Source organism: Hylobates moloch, unplaced genomic scaffold, assembly GCF_009828535.3.
Source record: "Hylobates moloch isolate HMO894 unplaced genomic scaffold, HMol_V3 SCAFFOLD_8, whole genome shotgun sequence".
Classification (NCBI taxonomy): Eukaryota; Metazoa; Chordata; class Mammalia; order Primates; family Hylobatidae; genus Hylobates; species Hylobates moloch.
The window spans coordinates 109,265,621-109,292,446 of record NW_026652283.1 but is presented as its reverse complement, the minus strand read 5'-3'; the positions used below and the strand labels follow the sequence as shown (position 1 = coordinate 109,292,446).

The 26,826-nt window shown below is 40.5% G+C and overlaps 1 protein-coding gene and 1 long non-coding RNA gene across 4 annotated transcripts in view; one reads left to right on the top strand and one right to left on the bottom strand.

Annotated features, from left to right (window-relative positions):
• RAB5A (RAB5A, member RAS oncogene family) overlaps nucleotides 1–26,826 on the top strand; it is a 39,288-nt gene that overhangs the window by 5,818 nt on the left and 6,644 nt on the right. For both annotated transcript variants that reach the window (XM_032162320.2, XM_058443428.1), the window contains exons 3-4: nucleotides 24,143–24,294; nucleotides 24,594–24,716. In XM_032162320.2, the coding sequence (XP_032018211.1) occupies nucleotides 24,143–24,294; nucleotides 24,594–24,716 (275 nt within the window). The remainder of the gene's footprint in view (nucleotides 1–24,142; nucleotides 24,295–24,593; nucleotides 24,717–26,826) is intronic.
• On the bottom strand, nucleotides 1,936–26,826 carry LOC131384133 (uncharacterized). Of its 2 annotated transcripts, none has more exons than XR_009214691.1 (4): nucleotides 26,696–26,826; nucleotides 20,437–20,554; nucleotides 18,964–19,211; nucleotides 1,936–2,229 (listed from the first exon to the last, which is right to left on the bottom strand). It is a non-coding gene; the product is annotated as an uncharacterized LOC131384133 (long non-coding RNA). The 2 variants fall into 2 exon arrangements; XR_009214692.1 differs by lacking the exon at nucleotides 1,936–2,229 and adding an exon at nucleotides 8,928–9,248.

Here is a 26,826-nt window from a genome sequence, read left to right as displayed (position 1 = left end):
CCATCTAGTAGGAAAAGTTTAAAGACTGCTAGATCATGTCCACCCGCTTATTTGACTGTTAATGGAAGCATTTCCCAAAGTATATATGCATTCTGGGTTAAATACCTGGGCCAAATACGTTTGGGACTTACTATATGCTACTCTTCTCCCCTCTCTTTATTATTTTATTAAAATAATGAAAACTCTGAAGTGCTGTAGTATAGAACTCAATTCCTGGGGAGCTTTGCAAGAGCTTAAGATTAGAATTTTTATCTTGTTTTGGATAATCCACTTCTAAGTTTATTTTTTCCTAATGATATCTCAAGAAGGATGTTTAAAAGAAAAATGTAACCCCATATCCTGTGTATCATAAATATATCTCTGATGTGTGTATCTCTGTATAATCTCCATGTAACACCAATTAGATTGTGTAGATTTCATTAATGAATTTTTCGTAAAGATTTTCATTTCTATGTGTAGAGCTTCCTTTTTAAAAACAAAAAGGAATTTGCATCCAAATTTCTATTAATCCTTTTTTTTTTTTTTTTTTTTTGAGACAAAGTCTCTGTCGCCCAGGCTGGAGTGCAGTGGCATAGCCCTGGCTCACTGCAACCTCCGCTTTCCAGGATCGGGCAATTCTCATGCCCCAGCCCCCCAAGTAGCTGGGACTACAGGCGCAAGCCACCGCTCCTGGCTAATTTTTCTATTTTTAGTAGAAATGGGGTTTCACCATGTCGGCCAGGTTGGTCTTGAACTCTTGGCCTCAAGTGATCCTCCTGCCTCGGGCTCTCCAAGTGCTGGGATTACAGGCATGAGCCACTGCCCCTGGCCCAACTTTCTGTTAATCTTTATTGGATACTTTTTCACTGTGCTGACCCCATGGGAATACTATTCAGGAGGTATGACAGTACCATTATGATTATAGCTGTGGACACTATTCTTTTATGCTCTGTACTCATAGCTCTTCACCTTTAGGAACTAGAGTAGATGTAAAGCATTTAAGAATTTTAAGGTTTGAGCTATTTCATGATCAACCCAAAAGGTCCATAACTTGTAGGTAATGTGTATTTTTGTTTTGGCTGTCATGTAGTAGAAGTTACCCAAAAAATGCAGCCAACCAACTCTTTTGCATTTCAACTGTTGGTTTATTTTTTTTAAGACGGAGTTTCACTATGTGGCCCAGGTTGGAGTGCAGTGGTGTGATCTAGGCTGACTGCAGCCTCTACTTCCCAGGTTCAGGCAATTCTCCTGCCTCGGCCTCCTGAGTAGCTGGGATTACAGCCCCACACCACCACTCCCAGCGAACTTTTGTATTTTTAGTAGAGACAGGGTTTTGCCATCTTGGCCAGGCTGGTCTCAGACTCCTGACCTCAAGTGATCCACCTGCCTCGGCCTCCCAAAGTGCTGGAATTATAGGCATGAACCACCACGCCTGGCCTCAACTGTTTAATTTTTCACTTTACTGTTTATATCTCCTAACATGAGTTATTGTTCTGAAGCACTCAAAATTTTCATCTCTATTTGATTGTGTTCAAAGGTGGATATCATATGTTACACTCTTGATTTGTGGATTTTGGATTCATTAAGAATATCAAGATTTCTTCTGTAATTTGTGTGGTTCTTCCTAAATACAATAACTTGATTTAAGAATTCCTGTTGCGCTGCGCACGGTGGCTCGCGTCTGTAATCCCAGCACTTTGGGAAGCTGAGGTGGGCAGATCGCTTGAGTCCAGGAGTTTGAGACCAGCCTGGCCAACATAGCAAAACCCCGTCTTTACCAAAAGTAGGAAATTAGCTGGGCATGGCAGCACACACCTGTTGTCCCAGCTACTGAGAAGGCTGAGGTGAGAGGATTGCTTGAACTCAAGAGGCGGAGGTTACAGTGAGCCGAGACTGCACCACCACACTCCAGCCTGAGTGACAGTGAGAACCCTGTCTCAAAAAAAAATCCCTGTTGCCTCACCATATTTCATGCATCTTACCCCTATAGCACTCTTGATGAAATTGCGTGCAGCAGATTTAGCAATTTAGAGAATTCTAGCTTGTTTGTAGGGGTTTAAAGTTTGCATGACATTTATGTTTCTATTGTTTGTCTAAAGTTAGCCCAGAGATTAGCAAGGAGCAGTAGGCTCAGAGAGTTGTCTTCTTCTTTACTTGGTACTGCATCTCTAGGCTTGGTGTCTCTTCAGTGAATACTTGTTGAATGAGGGTTGGCCATCTTTCGTTTAGCACCTTGAATACCTGAAAAAACTTTAAAGATTCCTAGTGAGTTTCTCTTCTCAAAAAATACTTATTTTTAAGAAGACATTTATGTGATATTTATAAACAGATTAATCCTCAGTGGTTAGAATATGCCGTGAAATAGCAAGCAGACAATCCTTTTTTTCTCTTCTGAGAAAAGTGCTTCATACCACAGTTACAATTTTGTATGCACTAATCAAAAAATGTCTTATAAACTCTAGGTGATGGAACTGTACATGAAAATATTAACATTCCTCTTGCTGGTTCTGCGATTTTTGTACATTAGCTTAGAACAGTGGTCCTCAAAGAGCATTCCCACTTCCAGAAGCAGCTGCATTAACTAGGAACTTGTTAAAATGCAGAATCCCGTGTTGAATCAAAACATTTGGGTGGGACCAACAATCTAGGTTTTAATAAGTTTTCCAGATGATTCTGATGGCATGCTAAGTTTGAGAACCACTGCTTTGTGTGTTCTGAGTAGTTGATTTTACATTGGTACTAACATTGATTCACCCATACGTGGAATAGTTGGGGTTTTTTTTTTTGAGGTGTGGTGTTTGTGGGATTTTTAAAAACATTGTTGACTGGGCGCGGTAGCTCACACCTGTAATCCCAACACTTTGGGAGGCTGAGGCCGGCGGATCATGAGGTCAGGAGTTCAAGACCAGCTGACCAATATGATGAAACCCTGTCTCTGCTAAAAATACAAAAATTAGCCAGGCATGGTGGCGTGCACCTGTAGTCCCAGCTACTTGGGAGGCTGAGGCAGGAGATTCGCTTCAACCCAGGAGGCGGAAGAGGTGGTTGCAATGAGCCGAGATCATGCCATTGCATTCTAGCCTAGGTGTCTCAGCAAGACTCTGTCTTAAAAAAAAAATTGTTCGTGCAACTAACCTAGTTTGAGAATTACATGTATTATGTACTGCTCACATTGCATGTTATCTGTATCTCTTTATAGGAGAATGCCTTCCTGTTAGCCACCTGCCAGACATCTTTAGGAAAGTATGATCCCTCTGTCCAATCAAGAGTATTCTGCTTTTTCTCTACTTAGGGAGTACCCATAGTTTTCAGTTATCTGTACCACTGCTGCTCTCCTTTCTTGTCCCAAATGATCAAGGCCTGATAATACACAAAATTAATTAAGAAATTTAGTGTAGGCCGGGCACGGCGGTTCATGCCTGTAATCCCAGTATTTTGGGAGGGTGAGGCTGGCAGATCACGAGGTCAGGAGTTCGAGACCAGCCTGGCCAACATGGTGAGACCTCGTCTCTACTAAAAATACCAAAATTAGCTAGGCGTGGTGGTGGGTGCCTGTAACCCCAGCTACTCAGGAGGCTGAGGCAGGAGAAACATTTGAACCCAGGAAGCGGAGGTTGCAGTGAGCCGAGATTGCGCCATTGCACTCCAGCCTGGGCGGCAGGGCAAGACTCCGTCTCAAAAAAAAAAAAAAAAGAAATTTAGTGCAATTATTAACTCTAAGTGAAGTGCTGTTTCTACTTATATTAACATCCATCTAAATTGGTTAGCATGGCCAACTAGTTGTTTTTATTCTAAAACAACCTGTAACAGGAATAAAAGTTACTGTTAAAATGAAGAAAAATAAGGCTTATTTAGAAGTTATTATTAACATACTATTTTACCTAACAATTTATGGCCAAGTCATTCTCAAGAATAAACTACTGTGGTTAAGAGAGAAGACTGTATCCAGATTGAAGTTTTTACCACAGTGCCTGGCACAGTAAAAGATTTATTAAATTATAGCTATTACAGTTACCATCACCACTGTTACTTTTGGCTGAGTTGTTTCATCCCTGTTGATATTTTTGTTTTGTCATGACATGGTATTATCTTGAGATGGTAGCTGTTACACCTAATGCATAGCATTTGATTTAGAAAATTTGAAGATTTGAAAAATTTTGTGGTTTTTTTCCTTTTTTTTTTTTTTTTAAACAGCCTGCTCTGTTGCCCAGGCTGGTGTGCAGTGTTGGCATCAAAACTCACTGCAGCCTCGACGTGGCCTCAAGTGGTCCTCCCAAGTAGCTGGGAGTGACTATAGGCATGCAGCCCACACTTGGCTAATTTTTTTGTAAGGACAAGTCTCACTGTTGGTGCCTAAGCTGGTCTCAAACTCCTGGGCTACAGCAGTCCTCCCACCTCAGCCTCCCAATGTGCTGGGATCAAAGGTGTAAGCCACTGTGTTATTTGTGGAAGTTTCTCAGAGGGAGAAATTACAGGGCTAAAGTACTACATGTTTGCGTATATTAAAGTTTCTTCCAGTAACTGCTTAATAACGTGTACCTGAAAACTGCTAAATTCTTAAATGTCTTCACCATTAAAAAATAGTGAGTGCCGGGCACATGGCACTTTGAGAGGCCAAAGTGGGCAGATCGCCTGAGACCAGCCTGGCCAACATGGCCAAACCCCATCCCTACTAAAAAAAAAAAAAAGCAAAAATTAGTTGGGCGTGGTTACACACGCCTGTAATTCCAGCTACTCGGGAGGCTGAGGCATGAGTATTGCTTGAACCTGGGAGGCGGAGGTTGCAGTGAGCCCAGATAGCACCACTGCACTCTAGCCTGAGCAACAGAGTGAGACTGTGTCTCAAAAAAAAAAAGGTAAGTAGGCGAGGTGATCAATATTGAATTACCTTGATTTAGTCACCTCACAATGTGTACATGTATCAAAACATCATGTTATATATCGTAAGTATATATTGTAAATACATAACAATTTTTATTTTTCAACAATACCTTAATAAAGCTGGGGGGAATAAAGTTACTTCCTAAACAGAGAAAAGCTCGCCAGAAAATTTAAATCCAAGTAACTCATGTTTTTCCAGTAGTAGAAAGCTTTCTACCATTGCCCTTCACTTTTTAGCCTTCAGAATGACTTGTTTGTATAATTATAATCGGTGCATTTATTTAATGTGCTTTTTATCTTTTTGCATGTGCACGTTGTTAAAAGTACTTTTGAGAAAGGATAGAAGACCTAGAGACCAAACCACCAGCATGTGGTTTTTGATTCATGAGAAAAAATGTGTGTTTGAAATATTCATTCTACTTTCTAATACATTGATAGTTAAAATTTGTGAAACTTAATCATTTGGTTTCAAGCAAAATAATATTATCTTTATGCATCATATTTTCTCCTAAAAAGTACATATTCAGAATTTGAGAGGTTGTTACCCAGAGAAGTTGGTAGAGATTTGATATATCAGATTCATATCACAACCTAAAAAAATCTTTCAGTAGTCTTAATTATTCCCCGATTTCTTAGTTTAAAATATCATATGTGGCTATGTAAACATTCCTGTGAGCTGGGAGTCAGTATGCATGGTTCTAATCCTCACATGCTTTCATAAGCATTTATGTGAACTCTGTTTACACATTTGTAACCCTAGAGTATTGAACTAGGTAAGGATTCTTGTAGGCCACGCGTGGTGGCTCACGCCTGTAATCCCAACACTTTGGAAGGCCGAGGCAGGCATATCACCTGAGGTCAGGAGTTCGAAACCAGCCTGATCAATATGGCAAAACACTGTCTCTACTAAAAATACAAAAACTAGCGGGGTGTGGTGTCATGTGCCTGTAATCCCAGCTGCTGAGGCATGAGAATTGCTTCAACCTGGGAGGCGGAGGTTGCAGTGAGCTGAGATCACACCACTGCACTTCAACCTGGGTGACAGGGTGCTGAGGCAGGGGAGGCTGAGACATGAGAATTGCTTCAGTTTGGGAGGCGGAGGTTGCAGTGAGCTGAGATCGCACCACTGCACTTCAACCTGGGTGACGGAGCGAGACACTCTCAAAAAAAAAAAAAAAAAAGGATTCTTGTAAAGCAGATGTTCTTATAAACTGTGTACTCATTAAACAATACAGTCAATACAATTTAACTTTTGTTTTCTTAAAATGTATTTCAAGATTTGGAATCATTATGAGCGTCAGTTTTTGCCTTGCCGTGCTTAATGTGCTGATGCCCTCTGGTGCTTTGGAAGTATTCAAGCTGTTTGGTAGAATGATTTTGCAAAATAGCTCTTAGTGAACTGCTACTGATTCACTAATTTGCTGCTTTTATTTGTTATATATCGGAAATATTAGGTTGTCTAAAGCAAATCAAAATAAAACCAGAAATCATCTCTGATGATTCTAAAACTAGAAATCAGGGACGACTTCTTGGTATAGTTTGAGAGACAGATTGAGTAAACATTGTAATCTGGTGCTATATATTAAAGGTTTTTAAAAGTGATCTTATATGCCACTTTTTAAAAATTAAGCCTAAATCTCCAGCTGATCTTCCTGTTATGTACTGATATATATATATATATATCTCCAAAAGAAGATATACATAGAAAGTAGTCTCAGTTACATTCCGAGGAAATCTGTAAATTTGCATAAGCTTTAGTGTATGGACTTTGTGAGATTTATTCTGGCTGCATTTAGTCTACTTTTGCTAGCTTTCTGGTTGTGTTCTGATTTTTTTTTTTTTTGAGACAGAGTCTAGCTCTATTGCCCAGGGTGAAGTGCAGTGATGTGATCATGGCTCACTGCAGCCTCAGCCTCTTGGGTCAAGCAGTCGTCTCACCTTAGCCTCCCGAGTAGCTGGGACTACAGGTGTGCACCACCATGCCTGGCTAATTTTGAAATTTTTGTAGAGGCGAGGTCTTGCTATGTTGCCCAAGCAGGTCTTAAAACTCCTGACCTCAGGTGATCTCCTGCCTTGGCCTCCCAAAGTGCTGAGATTATAGGCATGAGCTACTGTGCCAGGCTGTGTTCTGAATATATAAGGTTTCCAGATAATTGATCTTTTTGGAGACAATCTGAGAAGCACATGAAAGACACTTGGTTTTGAATAATAATTGGTGGAGGCTGTGGGATGGGAAGTGTTTTAAAATTTTGCTTTTAGAACAGAATAAGAATTCTTACTTGACAGAAACATGGGAAATTTTGGCAAACTGTTTCTTTCTCCCTTTTTTAGATCATATACTGTAATAACCTGACATTGCATATAGATAATCTTGTTTATGAAGTATGCTGAGTAAATTTATGATAGGATAATATCATTTGGAGTTACATTAAGAGCCTTTTCAGCAAATCTCTTTGTGAAGGAGAATAAAAATGTGTGAGAGTAAGAAAAGCAGTAAGAGTGCTTCTAAAGGTTTTTGTTTGTTTTTCACACGGGGTCTCGCTCTGTGCCAGACTGTAGTGCAGTGGCATGATCATGGCTCACTGCAGCCTCAACTTGTGGGCTCCAGCCCATCTTCCCACCTCAGCCTCCTGAGTAGCTGAGACCACAGGCATGTGTGCCCCTGCTCCTGGCTAATTTTGTATTTTTGGTAGAGATGGCTGTTCTCCATGTTTCCCAGGCTAGTCTCGAACTCCTGAGCTCAAGCAATCAACCTGCCTTAGCCTCCCAAAGTGCTGGGAATACAGGCGTAAGCCACTTTTTCAGGCATCACTTTTTGTTTTTTAATTCATTGGCTACCTTGATGTATATGTAAACTTTAGTTACCTAGTTGCTAAATTCTTCAAGATGAGAGTTAAGTGTTACTGAAGTCATATGTTGGACTTTGAAAATAAGAATGCTCTACAAATCAGAATATCTGAAGTAAGTGTTGCTAAACAGCATTCATCCTCCATTTGAGGAAAGGTAGAAGCAGGATGAAGAACTGGTTAGTTATTCATGGTTTTTTAAGCCTTAAGTGTTCGCAGTAGTAGTTGTTGGGTATTCTTTGGGCCTCAAAGAAGAAGTGGGTAATCTTGATACGTGACTAATCGCTGCTTAATTATCAGACACCTTCAGCTTTTCTCAGTCAAAAAATTGTTCTTTATCTTTGCATAAAACTAGAGCCAGAATATGTTCCACCTAGTTACTATCATTTTTATTTGAGGTATAACATGAATAGAATTTTCTCCTCTATTGCATTCGTAAGTAATTTGTAAATTTTAGAAAAATGTGACTTCTAGGAAATAAAGGATAATTTAAAGATAGGACACTTACAATAATTACTTGTTATGTGATACATTCCTAGAACTTAAACAGCATTTTCACAAGTTTCATCTGTACCTTACCATGGCTATATGGGGAGGTACTAATTTTATAGACAAGGAAACTGAAGCAATAAAGGTTAAGTATATGCTTGAAGTTTTGCAACTAGGTGACAGCTGGATTAAACACATCTTTCTGAAATGCCATTCATGTTCTGGAATGTACTGTGTCTGTGTATTTCTCCTTGCAAGAACCTATCAGACTAGAAAATTTGGCTCATAGTTAAGAGTACACATGATAAGCGTTCTGTTAAATAGTATGTAGTATTTGACAGGTAGGGGCCTTCTTGCTATATATCACTTAAGGAAAATAATGTGAAAGTATTTTGAGAACAAAAGAATAGATGATTATTGTACATATTCCTAAATTATCACCACCATTTTCATTTTTATGCCATCATCATGTATCACACGCTGTATTTTAACTGACTTTAATCAAATGCATTAATTTGTTCATGTGAGTCAAAATTCAAGAGGTTTATAAGGTTTACAGTGAAAAATCTCCCCCTCATCTTCTATCTAGCCCACAGAGTTCTTTTCCCCAAAGATGATGTTACTTTGTTATATATCCTTTCCAAGTTACCACTATACTCAAATGTATATATTCTTGTCTCCCTTTTTACAAAATTTGAAATATGTCAGACCTACTGTAATACACTTTTTATTTTTCACTTTAATGCTGTTCTAGTTATCTATTGCTGAGACACAAATGACTCCTCCAAAATGCAGAGACTTAAAATTATTTTGTCATCTCCATGGTTCTGGTGAGTGGGCTTAGTAAGTGGTTCTCACGCTGATCTTTCCCTTGGATTTGCAGTTCATTATGGGGCAAGAATCATCTCAACACATCTGGCAGCTGGTGCTGGCTGTTGGTTGGGACCTCAGATGGGGCTGTTAGCTAGAACACACCTACATGTAGTAGCCTTTTATGACTTTGCTCCAGAAGTCACATGGATAGATAGCATCAGTTCTATTCTAGTCACAGGCCTGTACAGATTGAAGGGAAGAGTGTCAATATCACATTGTAAGAAGAATGTGATATGGAATGTCTTGTTGCAGCTGCCTTAGAAAATACAATCTACTGGCTGGGCATGGTGGCTCACACCTGTAATCCCAGCACTTTGGGAGGCTGAGGTGGGCAGATCACGAGGACAGGAGTTCGAGACCCGCCTGGCTAACATAGTGAAACCCCTTCTCTACTAAAAATACAAAAATTAACCGGGCATGGTGGTGTGTGCATGTAGTCCCAGCTACTCGGGAGGCTGAGGCAGGAGAATGGCTTGAACCTGGGAGGCGGAGGTTGTGGTAAGCTGAGATTGCACCACTGCATTCCAGCCTGGGCAACAGAGCAAGAGTTCATCTCGAAAAAAAAGACTGTCTACCATAAGGCCTATCTATATCAAAAGAACATCCGCATTTTTCTTGGCTGTAACAGTATTCCCTTGCATGGGTCATATTAGTAATATCAGTTCTCTAGTTTTAGATATGCACATTGTTATATCTTTGGCTGTGATAGTACTGTACTAAATAACCGTGAGCAGTAATTTCTCACATATTCTGAGTATATCTGCAGTATATATTTTTAGAGCCCATTGTGTTTGGTTTCTCTTTTCTTTTTTTTTGAATCGGGGTGTCACTTGCCCAGGCTGGCGTGCAGTGACGCTATCATAGCTCACTGCAGCCTTGTACTCCTGGGCTCAAATGATAATTCCACTTCAGCCTCCCAAGTAGCTGGAACTACAGGTATGCATCAACACACTTCGCTGATTTTTAAATTTTTGTAGAGAAGCGTTCTCATTATGTTGCCCAGGGTAGTCTCAAACTCTTGGCCTCAAGCCATCCTCCTACCTTGACCTCCCAAAGTGTTGGGATTAAAGACATGAGCCACCATGCCCAGCCTGTGTTTAGTTTTTCTGTGAACTATTCATAACCTCATGTTATTTCTATATAGATTTCTTTATAATAGTCACACTACTGTGTTCCATTTGATTTATTAATGGTAATATTTCTCAGTACATCTATATTGTCATATTTTAGTATCTGGCAATCTTCTCTTTTTATTATTTTTTAACTGTTCCATTGTTGGGCTTTTAATGTTTGCTTTTTTGTTTGCTGTTTTATGTAATCACCTAATAGGGGATATCTTAGAATTTCACCCCCCCCAACTTATTTTTGTAAGATCAATTTCTAGAGGTGATTACTGAACCCAAAGGAATTTTATCCTAATAAAATTGTTTTGTAGGATCAAAAGAATTCTAGTCTTCATCACTTTTTTATCCCTTAGAGATACACCCAATTTCTTTGTGGGTTGGCATAGATAATTATATCCTAGGATTACAGGTTTCCTCTAACTGTTAGTAGGAGTTTAAAGTTTTCCTTCTCTGTTCTCTCTCCTTTAGTCTTCTTTTCTATTATGTTGTAAAATTCTCAGCCATCAGAACTTTTGTTTTTGTTTTGAGAGACAAGGTCTTCCTCTGTCACCCAGGCTGAAGAGCAGTGGCATGATTATGGCTCACTGCAGCCTCCACCCCCTGGGCTCAAATGATCCTGCCACCTCAGCATCGCAAGTAGATGGTACTACATGTGCATATGCCACCATGCCTGGCTAATTTATTTTTAAGATGGAGTCTTGCTATGTTGCCCAGGCTGGTTTTGAACTCATGGCCTCAAGCAATCTTCCTGAGACAGGAATCCCAAAGGGCTGGGATTATAGGTGTGAGCCACTGTGCCCAGCCAAATATTAGAACTTTTAAATTCATTCAGTATGTAAGCTTACTGCCAAGCACGAAAGAATCACTTTGAAGGCCAGTAATGTTTTAAAGGTCTGGAAGATTCTCTTGAGGTCTAGGAAGCATTATGTGCTAGGTTCTTGAACCAGGAGAAAAGGGCTATCACTAAGAAGAAGGGAAGGAATCCTGGTATGCAAAATAGCTTGGGCGCTATGCTTGCACATTTGACAAGTTTAATGAAGTACTATTGAACTGTTTAGTAAAGTATCTGTTGTCTATAGATAAAATGTCTTTTGTAGATACTTATATATCTGCCTACCTACCTGTAGATATCTATATATCTGTATCTATGTATCCCTTAAAGCTAAGCTAATTTCCTTAACCTTTTCTCTGTTGATATTTGTTTGGTAGCCTTTATCTGATTCTAGTTAATAACTTGTAACAACCTGTACCCTATCATTTTTTTAAAAATACCTTTTGTCTTTGTAATGTGTTCTTTCATTCTTCTTCCCAATTCGGTTTTGGTACGTTCCTGTTAAAAATCTAATCTGGTGAGCAGAGACTTTCTTAGGATTATGCCACTTGGTGAGGTAATCACAGGGTCTTAGCCCTGTAGGTGCTCATACTGACTTTTTCAGTTTATTCTAGGGTGATGAGGTTTGGGGCACTAACTTAATACTAACAATCTCCTAAGATTAATTTTATTTTATTTATTTTTTTTGAGACGGAGTCGCCCAGGCTGGAGTGCAGTGGCGCGATCTTGGCTCACTGCAACCTCTGCCTCCCTGGTTCAAACGATTCTTGTGCCTCAGCCTCCTGAGGCCGGGACTACAGGCGCATGTCACCACGTCTGGCTAATTTTTGTATTTTTAGTAGAGACAAGGTTTCACCATGTGTTGGCCAGGCTGGCCTGGAACTCCCTCAGGTCCCACCTTGGCCTCCTAAAATGCTGGAATTGCACAGATGGGAGCTACCATGCCTAGCCAAAACTCCTAAGATTAACTTACTTACTTACTTACTTTATTTATTTATTTATTTGAGACAGAGTCTCGCTCTGTCCCCTAGGCTGGAATGCAGTGGTGTAATCTCAGCTCACTGCAACATCTGCCTCCTGGGTTCATCTGTCTCTGCCTCCCAGATAGCTGGGATTACAGGTGCATGCCACCATGCCTGACTAATTTGTGTATTTTTAGTAGAGATAGGGTTTCACCATGTTGGCCAGGCTGGTCTCGAACTCCTGACATCAAGTGATCCACCCGCCTTGGCCTCCCAAAGTGCTGGGATTACAAGTGTGAGCCACTGTGCCCAGCCCTAAGATTAATTTTCAAACAACGTGCATCAGTATGTTAGAAATACTTAGTGTTAGCCAGGTGTGGTGGTGCGTGCCCATAGTCCCAACTACTCCGGAGGCTGACTTGGGAGGATTGCTTGAGGCCAGGAGTTCAAGGGCGCAGTGAACTATGATTGCACCACTGCCCCAACCTGGATGACAGTGGGAGACCCTGTCTTTTAAACAAAAAAAAAAAAAAAAAAAGAAATTCTCAGGGCGACGATGTTCAGCTGTTGACATGTGGCTGACTGTCTTACGTACTGGTTAGTGGATTCCCTTAGAGTTGGGTGTCCCGTAAGGGTTGCTGTCAAGCTGTGATAGTAAAAAGCATTGGCTTCTCAATATCCTTTACCCTACACAGTGTTGGAGAAATACTAATTTTTATTCTTTACCTCACTCTTGACTTCATGCAGGATCTTCCCTGTGTATCATTAATATTCTTCAGAATTTTAAATCATTTCACAACTATTACCTTTAGATGTTGCTCATAGATTTTTATATTTGTTTCCTTCCTTCCTTTGTTTTTTGGGGCAGGGGTTGGGGTGGGGACAGGATGACAGGGTCTCACTGTCACCCAGGCTCAGGTGATCCTCTTGCCTGAGCCACAAACCTCTCCCACCAACCCTCCCGCCCAGTAGCTAGGACTACAGGTGCACGCCACCACACCTGTTTTTGTATTTTTGTTAGTAGAGACGATTTCTCCATTTTGCCCAGGCTGGTCTCGAACTCCCGGGCTCAAGCAGCATGCCCGCCTGGGCCTCCCAAAGTGCTGGGACTACAGGTGTGAACCACTGCGCCTTACCCAGATTTCTTTTTAAAATTGTAGTAAAATATCCGTAACACAAAATTTACCATTTTAACCATGTTTGAGTATACAGTTTAGTGGTATTAGGTACTTTTAACATTGTTGTGTAACTATCCAAAACTTTATCTTCCCTAACTGAAACTCTGCACCCACTAAACAATAACTACCCCTTCTTCCCGTGTCTGGCAACTACCATTCACCTTTTTCTGTCTGACTCTGACTACTCTAGCTACCTCACATAAGTAGAATTGTACAGTATTTGTACTTTTGTGGTTTCCTTATTTCATTTAGCATAATGTCCTCAACGTTCCATCCATGTTGTAAAGCATGTGCAGAATTTCCTTCCTCAAACTTTTTAGGCTGGATAATATTCCATTGTATGTATATACTTCATCTTGCTTGTCCATCATTGGACACGTAGGTTGCTTTCATCTTTAGCTGTTATGAATAATGTTGCTGTGAACATCGGTGTACAAATAATGTTTTAAGTTCCTGCTTTCACTACTTTTGGATGTATGCCCGTAAGAGGAATTGCTGGATCATATGGTGATTCTATCTTTAATATATTTGAGAAATCTCTATACAGTTTTCCATACCAGCTGCAAAGCAGTTCCAGTTTCGCCACATGATCACCCACACTTTACCTTTTTCTCTTGGTTTGATCATAGCCGTTCTAGTGGCAGTGAAGTGGTAATTTGTGGTTTTGATTTGCATATCCCTAATGATTGGTGATATTGAACATCTTTCCATGTGCTTATTGGATTTATTTATTTATTTATTTATTTATTTTGGTTTTTTGAAACGGTTTCCCTCTGTCACCCAGGCTGGAGTGCAGTAGCATGATCACAGCACACTGCAGCCTTGACCTCCTGAGCTCAAGTGATTCTTCTGTCTGTACCTCCCAAGTAGTCCAGTGTATTCCCCCCTGCCTGGCTGATATTTAAATTTTTTAGAGACAGAGTCTCACTATATTGCTCAGACAGATCTTGAACGTCTGCTTAAGCAGTTCTATTGCCTTGGCCTTCCAAAGTCCTGGGATTACAGTTGTGAACCGCTGTGCCCAGCTGTTATTGGTCATTTGTGTATATTCATTGGATCAATGTTAATTCAAGTCCTTTGTCCATTTTCTTTTTTTGAGATGGAGTTTCAGTCTGCCGCCCAGGCTGGAGTGCCATGGCACCATCTTGGCTTGCTGCAACCTCCATCTCCTGGGTACAAGCAGTTCTGCCTCAGCCTCCAGAGTAGTTGGGATTACAGGCAACTGCCACCACATCCAGCTGATTTTTGTATTTTTAATAGAGACAGGGTTTCGTCATTTTGGCCAGGCTGATCTTGAACTCCTGGCCTTGGGTGATCCACCCATTTCAGTCTCCCAAAGTGCTGGGATTACAGGCATGAGCCATTGCGCTCGGCCCTTTGTCCATTTTCTAATCAGGTTTTTTGTTGTTGCTGAGTTACAGGAGTTCTTTATATTAATATATTCTAGCTTTCAGTCCCTTATCAGATGCTCATTGTTTTATTTTAAGAGTGAATTCTAGATAAATTAGTATAGATCACCTCTTAAGATGGATTAATTTTGGGAAGATTGCTATCTTTCTATATGCTATCTACGTAATAATTTTTTATTTTGTTGTTAGGCTTTTGGAATATTTTCTTTTTGGGTTTACTCACAGTGTGTATGCTTTACTGTGCCCTGTTTTTTTCTTTATTCCCTCCTGGGTGCTGAGTAATACTTTGCCCTATTCTACTTTTATTTCTTACTCTTCCTCACATTAATTGAAATGTAACTCTTCCCTAACTACACTCACGACTGTTGCTTCTGCAGTCCATTCACTGGGTGCTTCCTGTATACACATACTTTCATAGGAAATAAAAATGGCCTCAGTTTTTATTTTTTCTGTTTTTGGCTGTGTATTCTTCTCTGTGTGTAATTTTATCATCTGAAGTTAGTGCTTATCTGTCTGAGAAAATCTGTTATGTTGGATTACTGCTGTCAGTACTCATTTTCCCAGTGAACCAATTTCTGTCTTCACTGATAACTTTAGTACCTGATTCTAACAATCTCTAACTTGAATTTTTTTTTATCACAAAGCCTCATTCTATTTCTGAAATTTTGAACAAGACCCTTTCCCCTCTAGTCACTGCATCTTTTCCTTTTAGTTTTAATTTAATTGCTACTTAATACTTAGTTACTAGTATTTTTTTTCACTTACACATTGGGATTGTTTTTTTAAAGGTACTCAAATATGACAATCTATATTATTGTTTATACACATTTGTTTACTACCGAAAATTGAAAAAAATAGCACATCGAAATTTCCTTTTACTGCAATTCAAATTTTTGAAAACCAAAAAATCTGATTTATTATGCTCTAGCCAAACTCCCCAGTGTTTTCTTTACATTCTTTCCCCACCCCACAAGTTACTCTACTTCTGATTCTTCCTTTTGAGACAGTCTCTCTCTGTCACCCAGACTGAAGTGCAGTGGCACAATCTCAGCTCGCTGCAACCTCCGCCTCCAGGATTTAAGGTATTCTTATGCCTTAGCCTCCTGAGTAGGTGGTGCTACAGGCATGTGCCACCATGCCCAGCTAATTTTTGTATTTTTTTATTAATTTTTTTCTTTTTTTGCACACAAAACAATAAACATTTTCTAAAAATACATACAGAAAGATGCATATCAAGCATATTAGGAAGGTTTCACGTGGGAAGACCAGGAATAGAAATGGGGGGTGGGAATGAAAGAAAATAAATGAGAGAGGGACTTTGTATGGATCAATGATAATAACTCAGTCCTCTATGTCTTTGACAAAGAAGAAGGAGAAGGAAGAGGAAGAAAAAGAAAGTGGGATAAAGGATCAGAAAAGGAGGAAAATAGAAAAAATTAGAGTATGACTCCAGGGTAGACATATTTTGTTGTTGCTGGGTTGGTTGGTTGGTTGTATTTTTCATATGTTTCGCCATGTTGGCCAAGCTAGTCCCGAACTCCTAGCCTCAAGTGATCAACCCGCCTCGGCCTCCCAGAGTGCTGGGACTACAGGCGTGAGCCACCACGTCCAGCCCCCACACTGCGTCTGGCCTCCGTGGTAGACCTCCCAGACGGGGCGGCTGGCCAGAGGCGCTCCCCACATCCCAGACGGAGTGGCCAGGCAGAGGCGCTCCTCACTTACCAGACGGGGCGGCTGGGCAGAGGCGCTCCTCACTTCCCAGATGGGAGGCGGGGCAGAGGTGCTCCTCACATCCCAGACAGTGGGCAGCCGGGCAGAGGCGCTCCTCACTTCCCAGACGGGACGGCCAGGCAGAGGCGCTCCTCACATCCCAGACGATGAGCGGTCAGGCAGAGACGCTCCCCACCTCCCAGACGGGGCGGCGGCCAGGCAGAGGCGGCACTCCTAGCACCGTGGGAGGCCAAGGCAGGCGGCTGGGAGGCGGAGGCTGCAGCGAGCCGAGACCACGCCACTGCACTCCAGCAGGGGCAACACCGAGCACCGAGTGAGAGTGAGCGAGACTCCGTCTGCAGTCCTAGCACCTCGGGAGGCCGAGGCGGGTAGACCATTCGAGGCCAGGAGTTGGAGACCAGCCTGGCCAACATGGCGAAACCCCGCCTCCACCAAAAATACCAAAACCAGCCAGGCGTAGTGGCGCACGCCCGCAATCCCAGCCACCCGGCAGGCCGAGGGAGGAGAATCACGGGAGCCTGAGGCAAGGAGTCTACAGCGAGCCGAGACCATGCTGCTTCACTCCAGCCTGGGCAACAGAGGGAGACCGTGAGAAAGGAGAGGAGAGGAGAGGACAGGGGAAGGGAGGGGAGGAGGAGGGAGGGAGAGGGAGAGAGAAAGAAAGAAAGAAAGAGGGAGGGAGGGAAGGAAGGAAAGAAAAGAGAATTTTTGTATTTTTAATAGCTAGGGGCCGGGCGCGGTGGCTCACGCTTGTAATCCCAGCCCTTTGGGAGGCTGAGGCGGGCGGATCACGAGGTCAGGAGATCGAGACCACGGTGAAACCCCGTCTCTACTAAAAATACAAAAAATTAGCCGGGTGTGGTGGCGGGCACCTGTAGTCCCAGCTACTCGGAGAGGCTGAGGCAGGAGAATGGCGTGAACCCGGGAGGCGGAGCTTGCAGTGAGCTGAGATAGCACCACTGCACTCCAGCCTGGGCGACAGAGCGAGACTCTGTCTCAAAAAAAAAAAAAAAAAAAAAAAAAAAAAATAGCTAGGGTTTCCCCATTTTGGCCAGGCTGGTCTCGAACTCCTGGCCTCAAGTGATCCTCCTGCCTCAGCCTCCCACAGTGTGCTGAGATTACAGGCATGAGCCACTGTGCCCGGCCTTACTTCCAATTCTTGATGATGGATTTCATTTCACTAACAAGGTTGTTTTTAATTATTAAATAGTTTTAAATTCTTTGAGCATAAAAGTTTGTTCTACCTACTCTCCTGCCCTCACACTATCTTTTGTAGTTTTAGTGAGATTATTAGGTTAAAAATACTAGCATTTTCATGCCTTTGCTGCATGTTGCCAAAATCCTTTTCAACAGAGTTGTACAAAATCATCAGCTGTGCTTGGGTTTTTTTTTGCAAATTGCTGTTTTTTGGTTTTTTGTTTGTTTTTTTATTTTGTTTTGTTTTGTTTTTGAGATGGAGTCTCACTCTTATTGCCCAGACTGGGGTGCAAAGGCACGATCTGGGCTCACTGCAACCTCCGCCTCCTGGGTTCAAGCGATTTTCCTGCCTCAGCCTCCCGAGGAGCTGGGATTACAGGTGCCCATATCCACGTCCAGCTAATTTTTGTATTTTTTAGTAGAGACAGGGTTTCGCCATGTTCCTGGCTGTTCTTGAACTCCTGAACTCAAGTGATCCACCTGCCTCGGCCTCCCAAAGTGCTGGGATTACAGGCGTGAGCCACCATGCCTGCCCTATTTTTATTTTTTCATTATGCTAATTTAGGAGATAAAAATTGTTTTTACTATGTGGATGATTTTGTTGACTACTGGTCTCCTTTTCTGTTCTTTCGTGAATTCTTTACACATTTATCCCCGAGGTTCTAAAGTTTTTCTAAACATTTATAATAGCTTTCTACACATTGAAAATACTAATCACTTAGCATCCATTGTAGAAATTTTTCTCATTAGGTTTGCCCCTTTGTTATGGATGTTACGACACAAGTTTTGCAAACCTGAAGTCTCATATTTTTGTGTAATCAAATCTGTAGTCTTATGTAGAATCTTGGCCAATTTTAATAAAGCAATTCTTTCCTGTCAATTTTGATAAATAATAAGTTTGGGCTTGAAGTTGTATGGTTTCTCAGTTTTTGTATTTTTCCTCTTTCTGTTTAATTCACGTAGAATCATTTTAGTTATGGGGTGGCGGTTACTTTGTTTTTCTTTTTCTTTCTTGAGACGGAGTCTCACTCTGTCGCCCAGGCTGGAGTGCAGTGGCGCGATCTCAGCTCTGCAACCTCTGCCTCCTGGGTTCAAGCGATTCTCCTGCCTCAGTCTCCTGAGTAGCTGGGATTACAGGTGCATGCCACCATGCCCGGCTAATTTTTGTATTTTTAGTGGAGATGGGGTTTCACCATGTTGTTCAGGCTGGCCTTGAACTCCAGACCTTGTGATCCACCCACTTCGGCCTCCCAAAGTGCTGGGATTACAGGCGTGAGCCGCCATGCCCGGCCACTTTGTTTTTTTAATTATTAATCTTTGGTTTAATGCCATCAATTTGGATATCCTTTCCCTTGCCCATTGTGTTGTAGTGTCTTCCCCTGGCTTACTGTTTGAGTCTTGCATATTATAATAGGCCTTTGGTATTTGCAGATTTGACATTTAAAGCTTCAGCTATTCTTACCTGATTCCAAGGTCTGTGGTAAAGTAATCTGTAGTTTTGCTGAGGCTGAAATGTTACTTGCTTGCTGCCAGGCTTGCAAATAGGAGCTGATCACGTAGCTCAGAGGGAGCCTATCAGACAGGCCAGCACCCACATCTCAACGCAGCTTTGTTTTTCTCTACTTGTCATCGCGTACACAGTAACTCTCGAAGTGATAAAAGCTGTTTCTTTGTGAAATATGGGCCGGAAAAGAAAACCAACTGCTAGTGCTGGTGATGGAAGTGAAGAGAAAATGAAGCGGTCTAAGAGTGATGGTTCTTAGCGAGAAAATAGACGTTTTGGATAAATTAAAGTGGTTTTACAGATTCAGGTAAGTTTGTGGTTGGTTGATGTTGCTACAGTATTGATGTAGTAGTTTATCTTTTCAGTGGCAGAATTGTTTACATAACTTTATAAATTACTAGTAATGTATTTTTAGGAGCACTGAGGATTTGAAGATGTCACCTAAATGTCAGTTACACTTCACTCAGTTTTATAGGGGAAATTAAACACTGTAGTGGAATTGGGCCAGGTGTGGTGGCTCATGCCTGTAATCCCAGCACTTTGGGAGGCCAAGGCGGATGGATCACCAGAGGTCAGGGGTTCAAGACCAGTCTGGCCAACATGGTGAAACCCCATCTCTACTAAAAATACAAAAATTAGCCAGACGTGGTGGTGGCCGCCTGTAATCCCAGCTACTCGGGAGGCTGAGGCAGGAGAGTCACTCGAAGCCAGGAAGCAGAGGTTTCAGTGACCAGAGATCGCGCCATTGCACTCCAGCCTGGGCGACGAGCTGAACTCCATCTCAAAAAAACAAAACAAAACAAAAAAAAACACTATAATAGTATTTTAAAACTTTAGGACTTTGAGAAATCATGAACGTCTTAGGGTGTATTATGTATATCAAGAGTTTATTATACTAGGCTACAGTATTCAAGTAATATTTCTATTCATGTAGTACTGCAGCACTTTTCATTTTTTAAAGTGTATTATAAAACTGATTTTCCCAGGCCTGTAATATTGGTCTTTTTCTCCCCCAAAATTATGCTTTATCATACCACATGAACAGTAGTACGGTGGTGGTGGTGGTGGTGGTTGTTTTGAGACTGAGTTACATTCTTGTTGCCCAGGCTGAAGAGCAATGGCACAACCTCTGCCTCCCGAGTTCAAGTGATTCTCCTGCCTCAGCCTTCCGAGTAGCTGGGGTTACAGGCATGTGCCACCATCCCTGGCTAATTGTTTTTGTATTTTTAGTGTAGACGAGGTTTCGCCATGCTGGTCAGGCTGGTCTCAAACTCCTGACCTCAGGTGATCCACTTGCCTCAGCCTCCCAAAGTGCTGGGATTACAGGCAGAAGCCACCGCACCTGGCCCAGTACAGTGTTATCAAGTGAAAAATATCTTGATGTTGTTTATGAGGTTGTGTTACAACTTGAGTAGAGACCTTGTGAAATACCTGTTTTTTCACATTTGGGAGCTGCCTCTCTCTGCATTCATATGTTATCTGAAGTAGCCTCTAAATGGTTCCATGTATCTTTTTGAACTTCCTTCTTTTAGTAGACATTTTTGAACATCTGTGTGAACAAGAACTTATATTAATTGCTGGTACAGAGAGGAGCTACTACAAGTTGAGCATCCCTAATCTGAAGTCTGAAATGCTCCCAAATTCTTCGAGCATCAATATGATGTCACAATTGAACAGTTTCCACACTTAACACCTTTGCTTTCTGATGAGTGTACATAAACTTGGTTTAATGCACAGAATTATTTTAGCTTCAGGCTATGTGTACAAGCTTTATGTGAAACAAACGAATTTCATGTTTTGACTTGGATCCCTTCCCAAAAATATTTCATTATGCAAATATTACAAAATCTTTAAAAATCCAAAACACTCCTGGTTCCAAGCATTTCAGATAAGGGATACTTAACCTGTGGTCATTGCTCAGATAACTCCCAATCAAGGAGAAGAAAAAGATATAAACCAATGATTATAAAAGGTGTGAAATGTTATTACACAGAGAACTCTGGGAGCACAGATGTAGGAGATATTAACTAGGGTGGAATGAAGGAAGGTTTCTAAGCAGAGTTGAGGAATGAATTGATTATCTTCTTTGTTAATCTGAGTGGGATCTGTTCCTGTTCCAGCATGATATCCCTTGGTTTTGTTCCTAGATTTAGAAATAATCCCCTGTTTTTCTATAAGGAAGAATCTTATGTGTTTATTAGGAACGGATATTGACTCAAATGCCTTTTTGTAACTTGTTTAAATAAAATGGATTTTTCTTCATTAGCCTGTTAATGTAATAGTTTTGTATTTCTGAAAAAATGTACTTGGTCATGGGCATTTGTTTCTCTTAATGTATTTGTTGCAATTTCTTTGTATTTGGCATTTTTGTACATGTATGGTGTACATGTATGGTGGCCTCTTGTAGCTTTAACTGGCTTGAGAATTGGATCATATTTTCTTTAAGGCAACATCTCTAATACAGTTGGCCCTCTGAATCTGTGAGTTCCACATTTATAAATGCAACCAACTGCAGGTTGAAAATATTAAGGGGGAAAAAATTCACTTGGCTCCAAAAAGCAAAAATTAAATTTGCCACACACTTAATACTATGTTGAATCTATGTGGATGACATGATGTGCAGGCATTGTATTAGGTATTATAAGTAATCTAGAGGTGCTTTAAAGTATACAGGAGGATGTGCTTAGGTTATATACACATACTTTGCAATTTTATATCGGGGACTTGAGCATCCTCAGATTTTGTTATCTGTTGGGGATTCTAGAACCAGTCCTTCATGATATATGGGGAGGTCCTGGAAACAGTCCTCCAGAGATACTGAGGGACGACTATAGTTATTTCCCTGAGCCTGAAGTTTACTTATGGACGTATAAGTGAATGTTTTTAGTACTAGTATACTTTGTGATCATAGTATGTCTGAAAAATAAAACAGTCTAAGCACATTTTAATTCTTTTTCTTTTTTTGCAAGTCTTCATCAAACTATACTTGAAAAAAGGCTTACGTATTGTGACTTATTTTCCTCTTTTCCTTTTTGCTAAGAGTACTGTCTCAGGGACTTTTAGTTTAAAATTCTAGTTTAAAAACATTTTTTGATCCTACAGGAGAACCTCTCATGACCTTCAAAAGGTGACATAGTGCTCTCTGGATATGCTTTACCATAAATACAGTATTTTAGAAAATGGATAATTCTGCTAATTGTTGGTTTAAAAAAAGTTTGAACTGGATTAGAATATATTTACAATATGATTAGTGAGAATTCATAAAACTATTAATTAGAATCTAGGTAAAAATGAAGACGTTTACAGTATTGTTTGCAAAATTCAGAAGATTTTAGTTGTTGATACTAAAGCCAGCAACCAGTTAACCTAAAAGAGCATGAAAAATAAATGTTGTATCTAACATGAAAGAGATATATCTCATTAGACTTGGTTTCTTTAGCACATTTGTTACTGGTTAGTACATCTCTGTCAACATCACTAGATAAACTGCTGTAATTTAGAGAAATATATCATAATTCTTTTGCATAATATGACAGTTTTAGAAAATTGTAATTCAAGAGCATATCAGTTTGGAAATAGGGTTTGAATATCACACCTTGAGCTAAACGTAGAAGGAAGGGAGGAGCATACCAATTTACAGTGAATGATAGAGCAGCAGCAGAGGGTGGTCTAATGGCTGTGTGTGGGTCTTTTAATTTTAACAATATTGTATCATTTTATAATGCTACTTTTTTTTTTTTTTTTTTGAGACTGAGTCTCTGTCGCTAGGATGGAGTGCAGTGGTGCGATCTCAGCTCACTGCAACCTCTGCCTCGTGGGTTCAAGCAACTCTCCTGCCTCAGCCTCCTGAGTAACCGGAACCACAGGCGAGCGCCACCATGTCGAGCTAATTTTCGTATTTTTAGTAGAGACAGGATTTCACCATGTTGGCCAGGATGGTCTTGATCTCCTGACCTGGTGATTTGCCCGCCTCAGCCTCCCAATGTGCTGGGATTACAGGCATAAGCCACCGCGCCTGGCCTGTAATGCTACTTTCCTAGTGTTAAAATTAGAATCAGGGAAAGTACAGATCCAAAAAATTCTTATGGCAGGGAATGAAAGGTAGGAGCAAATATTGAATCAACTGAACAAATTAAATCTAGGTTAAGGTAATAATGACTACCACAATTAAAGTGTAACAATGTTTTAAAAAATAATATAGCAAGAGGCTCGGTATGGTGGCTCACGCCTATAATATCAGCACTTTTGGGAGGCACTCCAGCCTGGGAGATAGAGTGAGACTGTGTCTCAGGAAAAAAAAAAAAAAAGATAATATAACAAGAAATACTAATTTGGTGGTAACGGACTGGGACTAAATTGCCAGACTGTGCCAATAAAAACTAGTAAAATGGAACAGGTCATGGTGTCGGCAGTGTAGATGGTACTTTTAAGCACACTGGATTTCCCCCAACTTCCATTTTTTAAGACTATCAGTGCATTTCTTTAATTGTAGAGCAATTTTGAAATGTAGTCTTTGCTGGGCTTGGTGGCTTACACCTGTCATTCCAGCACTTTGGGAGGCCAAGGTGGGCGGATCACCTGAGATCAGGAGTTTGAGACCAGCCTGGCCAACATGGTGAAACCTCGTCTCTACTAAAACTACAAAAATTAGCCACGTGTGGTGGTACATGCCTGTAGTCCCAGCTACTCAGGAGGCTGAGTGGGAGGCGGAGGTTGCAGTGAGCTGAGATCACGCCCCTGCACTCTAGCCTGAGACTCTTGTATCAAAAAAAAAAAAAAAAAGAAGGAAAGAAATGTAGTCTTAAGCTTATTTAGTATTATAACAAGCTTTTTTAAGATGCAGAAGTTTTTCAATCTGTGATTTCACTGCAGAGGCCCTATATGTAAGCATATATGTAAATAGCTTAGAAGCACAGATTTGCCAGTATTTAAAGCTATTATTAACTGTGGGTATGCAATCTGTCGAGTTTCTAGGTGTTTTTCTTTTACCCTCATTTATTACTTTTAACTGACACGTAATAGTTGTACATACGGGGTACAGTGTGACATTTTGATACATGTATACAAGCAGGTGTTTTCTATATTATGAAAACATTTGGAGAAAAATAATTAACTTATTGCAGTCCTTTTCTTTCAGCTGCTTTTCTAACCCAAACTGTATGTCTTGATGACACTACAGTAAAGTTTGAAATATGGGATACAGCTGGTCAAGAACGATACCATAGCCTAGCACCAATGTACTACAGAGGAGCGCAAGCAGCCATAGTTGTATATGATATCACAAATGAGGTAAGTATGGATGCATTCCACAGTGAAACTAATTTGCGTACCCACTTTTGGTGTTCAGAATTTTGATTAAATATTTTGGAAAATCTTTTTTTGATAGTCAGTCATGACCTTTCTGCTGAAGCTTTTGTGAATTAGAAAATCTGGTTTTAAAAAAAAAATGAAAATGTCTCATAATACAGTAGTCCTAAGAATTTCTTTCCCACAGTCACTTTGGACAGTCTTTTAAAGCCTTGTATCACAAAGATGCTTCCTAACCATTTTTTGAGCCTATGCCCAATGGCTGTTTCTTTGTTTAACAGGAGTCCTTTGCAAGAGCAAAAAATTGGGTTAAAGAACTTCAGAGGCAAGCAAGTCCTAACATTGTAATAGCTTTATCAGGAAACAAGGCCGACCTAGCAAATAAAAGAGCAGTAGATTTCCAGGTATGTTAAATTTAACTTTCATTTGAAAGGCACTTTTTTTCTGTAAGTTTTTCTTTCGTGTCAACACTTGAATTAGTTATAATGTTAAAACCATGCAAGTAATAGAAAATATTGATTTTAAAACAAATATGAAGTATTACATGTAATAAAATGTTTCTGATAAACCTAAATTTTTAAATAGATAATTCTAATATATAAACGGACCCAAAGATTTTGTAGACCTTAACAATAAAGGCCGGGTGCAGTAGCTCACGCCTGTAATCCCAGCACTTTGGGAAGCCGAGGTGGGTGGATCACCTGAAGTTGGGAGTTCGAGACCAACCTGACCAACTTGGAGAAACCCTGTCTCTACTAAAAATACAAAATTAGCTGGGCATGGTAGTGCATGCCTGTAATCCCAGCTACTTGGGAGGCTGAGGCAGGAGAATCACTTGAACCCAGGAGGCGGAGGTTGTTTTGAGCCGAGATCACACCATTGCACTCCAGCCTGGGCAACAAGAGCAAAACTCCATCTCAAAAAAAAAAAAGAAAAACAGCAAAAGTAGTCATTGTTCACAGTGTAGAAAGTGATTGTATCCTGCCCTAATTCCTCCATCCCACACATACTTTATGTCCTAACCCTCCTCTACTCATCTGCAAATATGTATCAGCACATGTGTCTACACCACCTATGTACATATACAGACACTCATGTGGTTGTTCTTAAAGGGGTATTCAAAAAGAAAGGTTCTGCCAGTCTGGATCCAGAGTTGGAAAATAATAAGCTAAAAACTAATAATTAAAAAAAATTTTTTTAAGGCTGAAAAAATCCAGTTTTGTGTTAACGATTGTTAATTCAGAATGTTTGCTGCTGCAAAATAGAGCAAGTGCAATCACTTAAAAACAAAGCAAGTCCTCTACTTAGACTTTTTTTTTTTTTTTTAAGATGGAGTCTTCTTCAGTCGCCCAGGCTGGAGTGCAGTGGCACAATCTCGGCTCGCTGCAAGCTCTGTCTCCTGGGCTCACGCCATTTGCTGCCTCAGCCTCCCAAGTAGCTGGGACTACAGGCACCCACCACCACGCCCGGCTAATTTTTTGTGTTTTCGGTAGAGATGGGGTTTCACCGTGTTAGCCAGGATGGTCTCTATCTCCTGACCTCGTGATCCACCCGCCTCCGCCTCCCAAAGTGCTGGGATTACAGGCGTGAGCCACCATGCCCGGCATACTTAGACTTTTTAAAACTGTGCCTGTTCTCTTGCTCTTTGGCTTCTCTACTAGAAGGGTGGTTGTGGCTATTATGTATATATCAGTGATGGAATAGTTTTCTTTTTTGATGACAGTAGATGGAATACATGTATTCTTGCACCATTAGGTATTAAGCTGGGCATGTTATGTTTGTAATTTTATTTAATTCTTAGGAAAACGATGTGAGATGTAGTATCATCTATTACTCTTTTCAAAACTGTTGCCTTCCCAGCACAAGAGTGGCAGAGAAAACACTTAAATTACAGTCAGAAGTGGCCCTGTCACATAACAGTTCAGAGGAACCTCAGTTCTTTCTTTGTCCAGTGGGAAAGATCATTGGTTACCCCTCACAACAGCTATGAGGATCAAAAGTAATATATGTAAACTGTAAAAGCATGATAAAAATGTAGGCAGTGATGTAATTTTCAAAGGAATGATTCATGATATATTCAAGATTATAATATTGCTGTAGAAGTCACTGAAAATTAAATATGAGGTTGTCATTTAGTATTTGAAGCCAGTGTTAGGTATTTGGTTTCCCTTTGTCTTCATTGCAGATAGTAGTGCAAATAAAAATTGCCATTGAGATCAAAGAGAGTTTTATTTAGAATAAGATAATTCTCCCCCATCTCTGGAACTCAGTATTTGAAAGCAGATTTAATGTAAGGACAGATTAATCAAGGTGGGATAATGCAAGAATTTCAGACAAAAAAGGAAATAGTCCATTATAAAATTACCTTGCACAGTGCTCTTACCTCTGTTGTAGCTTTTCATATAGTTGTTGATTATAGATGATTATAGGAATCAGGTTGGAGTAGTAATAAGTCTCCTTTTCTATAACAAGTTTAAAGCAGGTGTAGCATATTTCCAAGAGATATATCTCATT